General features: G+C 36.8%; 1 protein-coding gene across 1 annotated transcript in view; it reads left to right on the forward strand.

Moving 5' to 3' along the window:
- Window positions 1-9,730, forward strand: part of PDE3A (phosphodiesterase 3A, cGMP-inhibited) — a 94,736-nt gene that overhangs the window by 58,880 nt on the left and 26,126 nt on the right. Inside the window, exons 5-9 of the mRNA XM_009708943.1 lie at window positions 2,908-3,127; window positions 6,943-7,028; window positions 7,489-7,636; window positions 8,272-8,275; window positions 8,990-9,127. Coding sequence (XP_009707245.1) covers window positions 2,908-3,127; window positions 6,943-7,028; window positions 7,489-7,636; window positions 8,272-8,275; window positions 8,990-9,127 — 596 coding nt within the window. The remainder of the gene's footprint in view (window positions 1-2,907; window positions 3,128-6,942; window positions 7,029-7,488; window positions 7,637-8,271; window positions 8,276-8,989; window positions 9,128-9,730) is intronic.

Genomic DNA, 9,730 nt, shown 5'->3' on the forward strand with positions numbered 1-9,730 from the left:
CCCCCCCCCAACCTGGAATAATGTTGAGATAATGTTAGTCAGAGATACTGGCCACCCAGACATCAGATGGAATTTAATAGATGCCTGAAGCCTGACCTGCATATCTAGAACTGTCACATTGCATCTCCTTTTCAAACCAAAGACGTTATTCAATCTCCTCTTGTACAGAAGCTGCTTTGTTATACCACAGTGAAGATTTAGTAACAATATTATCTTAAAAGGTAATAGGCATATAGGCATGTGAATAAAATTGAACCTGGAAAAATAATGGAGATATGGTACCAGGAATCCAGGATATTTTTTCAGAAAAAACAAATCCAACTTAGACTTCTGATTTTCAGAGATTAACCCATTAACTTAAAAGGGGTGTGTGTATAATATTTTATATTTGGAAAACAAGACTTGTCAGCCCCATCAGTGAGTTTTGCATTTAGTCCCTTTTGCCTACAAAAAGTGTTCATAGTCATCTCTCTTGCCCAAATACATGAGGTCCCCTGTGATAAAAGGAGAACTCCATTCCATCACAAGCAATTCCTGGGGGCACTGGTTGACAGGAGTAAAAATTTTGACTCAGCATTTTAGGCAGAAGACTGATATTTTGATGGTTTAGACTGTTTACAATCAAGCTTTTTTAATTATTATTTGTTTTCATGTTCCAACTAAAGAATTGCTTCAATTTGCACTAGTTAATACAAATTAGACTTTTATATATTAGCTCCATTGGCAATATATGATAATTCTTAGTAGAATTTGATCTAGCTAAATCTATGAATCTCTTAATTTACAAAATATGTCTTCAATTATGCATGAAAATATTAGCATTTTAAAATACTGCTAGCTATACTTATTTTGGCAAAATTCTAAGGTAAGCTCAAATATGTAATTTCACATCACATTGAAATTACTGGTTTTTTTCTTCAATGCTGCACATATGTAAAAGCTCTGGAGGACATAAGCAGATGGATATACTCAAAAAAATCCTCCCTGTATTGTTATTCTTCTCTTATCTTGATTGTTCAAAATTCCTTGCTGTAGCAAGACACATTTTCTTTCATTTTTGCGTATAAATGGTTAAATGTTGGATCATTGAAAATAGGTTTGCATTTTCTGGAAAATTTATTTATTTTTGGTTACCTATCCTGGCCAATTACTCTTTAAAAAAAAAATGCACAACCAAATATATTTCAAGAGACTAGCAGTAGAAAGCCAGCTGTGATTAGAAACATTATTGTGAAAATTGCTGTTTAAATTCCCAGGAATTGTTTTACATTGTTGAAAGATGACCATATATATTGTATTGTCTAACAGTCACAAAGATTACCTGGTAACATATAGGTCAAATACAGATAATAATCCAACTCAACCCGCTGTTCAACTAACAGACTGCGATATGTTTTTAAAGACATAGTTTTTTGGGGATGGAAAGCAGGTATCTCAAAGGATTAGTAAATGTGAAGCAGAGGCTTTCTGTATTTTAAAGAAATTTCTGTATGTCATGGCCATCTGATAACTGCTTAATCACTCTGTAGATTGTAGATTTCTGATCTCAAGACTAGCATAATACCCTAGTTGCAATCATTGAATTAAGGCAGTAATACATACCACATGTTTCCTGAAGAAATACTCTAATCAAAGCTTAGGAGATATTGGATATCTTAAAATTACAGTGTAGTAACTGTCAGAGATTATTTTTAACTCTTGGATTGTCAACAGTAAATCATATTTTAACCTCGTGTCACAGTAAGTTGTTATTGGGAAAAACCACTGCAACTGTACACATATATCCTGCAAGGTTACTGTTTTATAAACTTAGATCAACATATTGCCTTATTGTAATACAATTTTTGTGCCTGGAATGCATTCAGATGATGGGCACAATTCAAACATAAAACCAGTTAAAGTTCATAAGATCTTTATATCATTTGGCTTCGAAAAAGAACATGGTAAATGGACTGGGGCCGAGTTCCTACAAACTTTAGAACATGAGGTAAGACAACTTACATGCATTTCCTTTTAAGATAGATCATGTTTGCTCCTCTGTTCTTTATTGTGAATGGGATCTTTTTGTCTGAGACTAGAAAATGTAAAGTAGATTCAAAAAGAAGGTGACACATTGTCTCAGACACTGGACTGTCTGATGCTTTTCATCTTGGCAGTAGTGCTTAGATAGAATAAGGGACAGAGAGAACTACGTCTTGCTAGTGTTCATACATGTCGATGTTGGCAGTTTCTGATACACTAGCTCAGGAGTACAATGTCATGTGGTATAGGCAACAGTCACAAGTCTCTCATAGTGAGCAACAGATCTTGAAAAATAAACTCAAGTTGCACAAGATCAAGGCTGGAATCTGTAAGGAATGCGGAAATGGAACCATAAGTGCGATATTTTATATTCATATAATGTATGACTACTGAAAATTGCCTTTTTGGCTTATTGCCATGTCTTCACACATGTAGAAATTCGAATTTGCTGGGAATGTATGTAAGCCTTTCTTGTCCCTGCTTTACAGATGGAGACAGTGAAGCAAAGAGAAACTGCAGATGGATCTGGGAACTGCCTATTTGAAGTTTGGTGTCTATCACTAGGACATGTTGATACCAATAGTCATGCCACTAACACATGGCTTTCTTTTCATGCCTGCTAATTAGTGCATCCTGCTCAACAGGGAGAACATGCTTCATATTTTGAGCCAGATCTTCAGGTAGAAGCGGCTGATATTAATGGAGCTTCACCTCCCTGTGACAGCTGCGGGCTTGGCTCAGAGTGGAAGAGAGTTTTCTCTTATTTTTCTGCTTGGAAGCTATGCTAGTACCCGTGCATCTCAAGAGGAGTATTTCTGCACAGTGAACTCATACAACCATCTGCCACTTCTGTTAATTGACAAGACTCTTCTTTTCTTTTGCCAGGTATCCCACCAAATACTTCACCTCTCACCTCCCCATGCCATTCACCAATTCAGGGGACGCCTGCCACAAGTCCTACTGGAAAAACATCTTCCATGTCATTTCCAGAGTCTACAGATACTGACACCAAGCAAAGCTTAAAGCCACACAAGGTCTTAACTTCTACTCAGAGTGCACCTAGCCTGTCAGACCCTATTATCAACCCTTCTGTCATCTGCAGCAGGTAAGATAGTAATTTGACATGTGTTGGAATCATTTCACGTTGTTCTCATGAGTGAGTTCTTTTAGCCCAAATCCAAGTTTTTGTGGTTTGCTGCAGTATTGTGTATTGATATTTCACCATATTTAAGCAGTTCTTAGTATACGAGTAATTGTGTAGATTAATGCTACAAAGTGGTTTTAAAGTGCAAGACGGTTAGCTACATTTATAGCTTTTACTCATGTCAGATGCACAGTCTGATTCATTAATAAATTCTTCGTCAATAACTTGCAGATCCCAAAGTTGGATTTCTTGTGTTTCTCATGTGGTGACCTTAACATGAACAGTCACTTTCAGGTCACAGGCCAAGTCTTTCACAGCAGGCAACTGATGTTTGATAGAAAAATCGAACTGCTAGGGTTTAAAAGCTGCTGACCTGTAGCCTTCTGGTAAAGGTGTGCCAACAATTCCTGAAGACTATGTAATTTTGAGCACTGTCTCAGAAGGAGTGGATCCGGTCCTCCCTAGGTGGAGTCAGATTATGTAGCATTGGGATTTTTTTCAGAAATTGACTTCAGTCAAGTTCTTTCTACTGCTAAGCATTACAGTAACACAGTTTAATTTCACACTTTAAAGTAATCCATTATCAGATTACGCAGACCTGCACTGCAAAATCAGCATTTTGGAAAGAAAATTGTTCTGCTTATCTTCTCGAAAAGGATTCAGTTGCTAAGTTAGGTTACCGGAGTTTGCAGTATGTGTCCAGTTCAGGATAGTGGGAAACACTGGTATTTAGAAGCTTGTTCCAGTGGAGTTTCAAGGTTACCTTACTCATTAGATGTTACTTTTGGTCATAGTAGTGAGTGATTTGTGATTATTGGCTAGCCAGCAGGCAGCACATCATCTGAGACTGGGTTAAATGTTGTCAACTTTGACTATCTTTGGAAATAGTTTTTCGTTTCTGGCTTCCGTCACGTGACTTTGGATGTGTCTCAGTATGCTGTGTGCAGGGCTGGAAGTGGGTGTGAGAAAGTCAAAATTGAGATTGTGAGTTTGCTCAAGGGAGTGATCCTCACTGGAGTTCAGACTAGGATCCTGACAGGCTTTTAAGATGTATTTAGGTGACTAAATAGAAAGAAAGTGCTTTTAAAAGATTTCCAAAGGTGTTGCAAAACTGGGACTTGCACTGATTTGTTTGAAATGAAAACTGTATTACACCTAAGAAATATACCATAAACGTGCTACTGTCTTATTAAACTGTGCCTTTATTACTGCTTCAATAAAATATTATTACTTTAGTAACAATTATCACTGGAAGCCTTCTATTAAAGAGAATGGTTAACAGTTGTGTTAAAAATGTCAAAAAAAAATCAATGTAAGGTTGTTGTAGATAGTGATGAAATGTATTTTCTTTATATGTGTGGACTTTGATTTCAATGTAATCATTGGTAAAATGCTCATTAGCTTTTATGTGGCTACTGTCTTATGTGATCTATATAGGTTGCATAGGATGTTTAGGTTCTTAATTCCCTTGTTTTCAAATGCTTAGACTGTGTAAGCATTACAAACAATTACATTGCTGGCATAGACTTTGTTGTTGATTATTTGAAACAAACAGATTATTTAAAATATTGTGATGTAATGACTGCTAATAGAATTGACATCCACTATTGCTAATAGTCACTGTTCCTTTAGTGTCCATTGAAAAATCATAAGCACTGTCACATTTCTAGCCATCAGTGTATAGGGATGTCGTATCCACAAATATAAGCTGAACAAACAGCACATAAACAATGCACCCCTTAGTAATGTAAGCACAATTAAAACAGAACAAAACAAACTCCAAACTCAAAAAAACTGAAAGAAATTAAATGGCTAAGACAAGCAGAGAGAGTTAAATTAACAAACACTAGTTTGCTAGTCTGCATGGTATGCAATCCCCTACATTTACTGCCAAAAAAACTGCCTTGCTAGGAAATAATACCAAGTCAGCAAACCTCTGCCACCACCAAACCAATCCCTCTTCCAACAACAACAACAAAAGAGGAGATGAACTCCTGATGTGTGAAGTGTTTTAAATCAGATCCACCCAGGTAGTGGCATCAAGACAGCAGTTTTACTGTACTTTTTTTTTTTTTTTTTTACTTACAAAGTAAAATGTGGTAGGATAGCAGAGTTTGAAAACTGCCTTAAACAAGAACATACACCAGGTAATGCTGTTAAAATAACTCGTAAGTAATAATTTTTAGTTCTGCTTAGTGGATGAGGCAGGAATCCTGTGGAAAAAATGTTAAACAATCCTGTCATTAAGAAGTATATTCTAATGCCTGTGCATGAAGAGGATTGAGTTAAAGTTGCATGGGCATGTTTACTTCTGACATAGAGCAGATTTCAAGTGTTCTACTAGGTAGCTCAGTAATTTTTTTCTTTAATATAGTGGTTTATGTGGACCATACATATGCAAACTCATGCTGATTTAATATGTTCTGGAAATAAAGAGGTACACTCATAATGATGCAAAAGCCTTGTGGCATTGCAACCAATCAAAGCCTCTCTTTCTCTTTTACTTTTAGATTTTGGCTTGTTAGCACTGACTTTATGGAAACCACAAGGAACATGGGAGAGAGAAATTAATACTTTTTTTCATCTTGTTTATAAACCTGAGTGATACAAGATTTATTTGCTTGACTGTGCACTACAAGTATCATTGTATACAGAATTATATTTTTATTTAAAATTCTTTCAGGAATTCATTGTATTTGCAAGGCATACCAAGCTCCAGAATATGACCCAGTCAAAAGCCATCTGGTATAGGATTTCAGCCATTTTTATATGGTGAACTTACATTGATGTAAAGTTTCTGGTACAAAGTTTGACCAATCAAAATAATTTTGTAATAGTTGCTTTGCAAAGGCTGTATATATGAGATATGCCACAAAATACTGACTCACACCAGGGAAAGAAATTTTAAAATGTCAGTTTTTCATGGACAGATTTGATATAATACTGCTAAATGAGGCTTCAGATTTGTTAAGTTCTCTCATGTTTTCATGATATATCATTGCTCCTTCAGGTCCTAGACTCAATTGTTTTGGGACATTGTAATTTGAAATGTTCCAGCTGATATGAATTCACATTTAGGGCTTAAAGGGAATCACACACAAGGAATAAAGCATTTTAATGAAAAGGAAGAGCCAGTCATTTGGAAAGGCCATGATACAGTGATCTATTCCACAGTGGCTTTCTGTTCTGGGAATGATGAAACAAACTCTATCTTCTAGTTTCATTGCTAAATGTCTGGATGCTGGATCACTCACTGTATGTTCTGTCCAAAATGCCCTCTTGGTTTTGATGTATTTAGTATGTTGTCACTGAAGTAACGGCAAAATACCTTTTTCCTCCTCAAGGGGAACATATTCAAGTTTTAGGCAAGAAAAGGAGAGTAAAGCCACATCATGACTGTGTTCAAATTGAATGATGGAAGATTGTATGGCTCTCCAGCACATTTTCATCAGTTTAATTCATGTTTATAGGGCAGCTGTAGTGCAAAACCAGGGGATTTTTTTTTTGTACTGATAAACTTAGAGAATAAAAAATTCTTTAAAAAAAAAAATCACATGGGATAGGTTTACTCTTGGCAACACAATTTTAATGATGGTGACCAGTTAATCCAAGGTCAATAAAACTTCAGCTCACTCTTGTAATTTTGCCTGGTGAACGCACCCTGTACCATAGCTTACACTGTATGACATAATCTTACACTGCCAGCAGGAAATCATTTCACATAAGACTATTGCGCGTGGTTCTTTACATTGTGCATGTTTCTTGATGTATTTCAGCTGTGGCAGACCCTATAACCAAATAGAAGCTGGTGATGGGACACTAGATACAAATGATGGTACCACACACACTCTGAACAGAACAGGTAATTCTTTGTCCATCAAAAACTCCTCATCCCTTAAAATTCAATAATCATTCACTGTAAGGGCAGATATGCCTGTCTGTCATAAAAGGAGAACACATGTAGGTAAGACCATAAAAATTGTCTCTAAGGTTCCTTTCCTTTTTGTATGTACAAGAAGTGCAAAATGCTAATGAAGAATAGAGTTAAAATATAAAGGAAATATGATTTCTGTCATGTAACCTAGTCAGCTCAAATAATGGTCCTCCAATTTTTTCTCACTCTTCAAACGCTCATCCCGTTTTTTACACTCTGCAGGATATATGCTTTAATGCCTTGGACAGATTGTCCAACTTTGGACCCAGCCAAGCAGCACATATGTATTATGAGTCAGAGATCCTGTTGCTGTTACTCAGAAGGTCACAGGATGACGTTCATGCAATCCTTGCTGTTCACACAACAAGCTTTGTGATTTGTGTTGTAGATGATCCTGCGCAAGCCACTTCTGACTATGAGACCAACAATAGTGATAGCAGCGATATTGTACAAAATGACGATGAGACAGATTGCTCCAAAGAGCAGACGCGGAAGGGATCCGTCTGTAGGACGTATGCACCTGAGACCATCATTCTGCATCCCTTGATACCACCTGAGGTAGCTTAAGTTCCACTCGCACAATAGACTGAATGTATACTGACACTGAGAGGGGAAAAAAAAACCACAACAGAACACCAAACTAACCAAAAAAGCCAAATCCCCACAAAAAAAAACCCTAGGGCTCTCTAAAGATTGTGACCATGATTTTAAGCAGCAATTGCAGCAGGCTGCTACCTTGCAGTAGGAGGATTGACTTTCAAGAATTGAAAGGAACCATTGAAATGTGCGAGAGCTGCTAAGCACTGGCCTCTTATAAAACACTAACAGTCTATTTTGATAAATAAATATAAATTTATGGATCTGGCATTAGGCATTTCTGAAATGCTTGGCTTCTGTTTAGTGTTAACTTTAAAGGAAATGGATTGGAAGGAAAAGAAATTGCCTTCTTAGACTACCAGCATGATATATAGTCTTCCTGTTCAGACACTTCAGCTTCTCAATGGCCTTACAATCTTGGCTAATATATAGAGTGGTCCTTATTTTAAAATTAATTAACACTTGTCTGAGGCCGCTGCATGATATTATTCTTGATGTATGTCTTGAACATAAGAACATTGCAGTATGGTGAACAAGTGCTGATCTTCTCACGACTACTATATTCAGCTGTAAGCTTGGTTGAGATGTAGAGGGAAAGCTTTTTTTGGTTAAATTTTCCACAGCCTGTTGTATAACTGAATTAATAAATTTAAGTTGGCATGAGCTCTTGAAAAATTTATTGTAATCTGTTGAATTGGAGTTGGACATACTGAGAAAAGGCATTTTTCTTGAGGTATTTTGGCATTTACTCATCTACAGTTTCTTAGTAATAATGAAATTCATGGAAGCATACAGGGAGAAATGTGAAAGGAGGGGCACGACCCATCTGTTATTTACAGACCTTGAAAACCAGGTAGGTTTCAGTTTAAGTACAAGTCTTCACTTGAACCAAGCTTCATTAGCCATGTTAGATTGTAATGAATGAATCCTGATGCAGAAATAGAAACTGAGCGCTTTTCCCTCTGTACTACAGCAAATTTCACAGTGAAGAAGACAGACTCCGTTGGAAATGAGTGAATGATTCCCACAAATGAAAGAATGAATGTGTCTCATGGATAAGTTCAGAGACTGATGTTTCGTATACAGAATTTCTATTTCTTCAGGTGTAACAAATTGTAACGGAGAGTGACTAGCTGCAGGGCTGGTAGAAATAGGGACATCTCTGCTGAACTGAGCAAAGTACCATCAACTCACAGATGATGCTAATGTGATCTTACTTTTTAAGAGCATACATTTTTGCATGAGATGCTTCACAGAACTAAAATTCCTATTTATTCTGATTTCTGGCATAGGACAAGCCTGTACTTGCTCCTGAGCCTCTGGTTATGGACAACTTGGATCCCCTGATGGAGCAGTTAAATAGTTGGAACTTTCCAATCTTTGATTTGGTGGAAAAAATCGGAAAGAAGTGTGGTCGGATTCTCAGTCAGGTGAGAAGGATATCTTGTCTGCAATGACTGGCTAGATTATTGACAGATTTAGACAAAGTAGTGTTAAGATCCATTGTCTTTACAGGCTGGTCATCCAATGAATTGTGATCTCTGCCACCTAATTCAAAGCTGAGAATATGAACTCCATCTCATAACATTCCTTACTTTTAAATTTCGATAATTTTAGATTTAAAAATGTGAAAGAAAAAAATGCATGTCTATTCTGCCTGCCACTCTCTGCCAATGAGTTTACATAAACTTTTCTGAATATTCTCTTCTATCTGCAGGAGATGCTGCCACCCCTTACTGAGTTATTTGTGAAAGGATTTCTTATGGGGTTCAACGTGGGAGGCCTAAACAGTATATATGTTCAATTGATGCAGGAAGTCCTTTTTCATACTGAAGGTTTCAGTCAGGCTGTGCAAGAAAGCAAGGTTTCAGGGGGTGGGGAAAAAATAGCCCTTGCAATATTCCCTCATCTTTAAAGAGTCAGCACTTTGGTAGTAAATTCATATCATTGTTGCATAGGGGAGACTAACGTGCTATGAATCAAGATGTGAGAGCTTAATAGTCTTTCTTTCAACTATGATTTTTTCATTCCTG

The sequence above is a fragment of the Cariama cristata genome, unplaced genomic scaffold (assembly GCF_000690535.1).
Source record: "Cariama cristata isolate BGI_N322 unplaced genomic scaffold, ASM69053v1 scaffold3191, whole genome shotgun sequence".
In the NCBI taxonomy this organism is placed as follows: domain Eukaryota; kingdom Metazoa; phylum Chordata; class Aves; order Cariamiformes; family Cariamidae; genus Cariama; species Cariama cristata.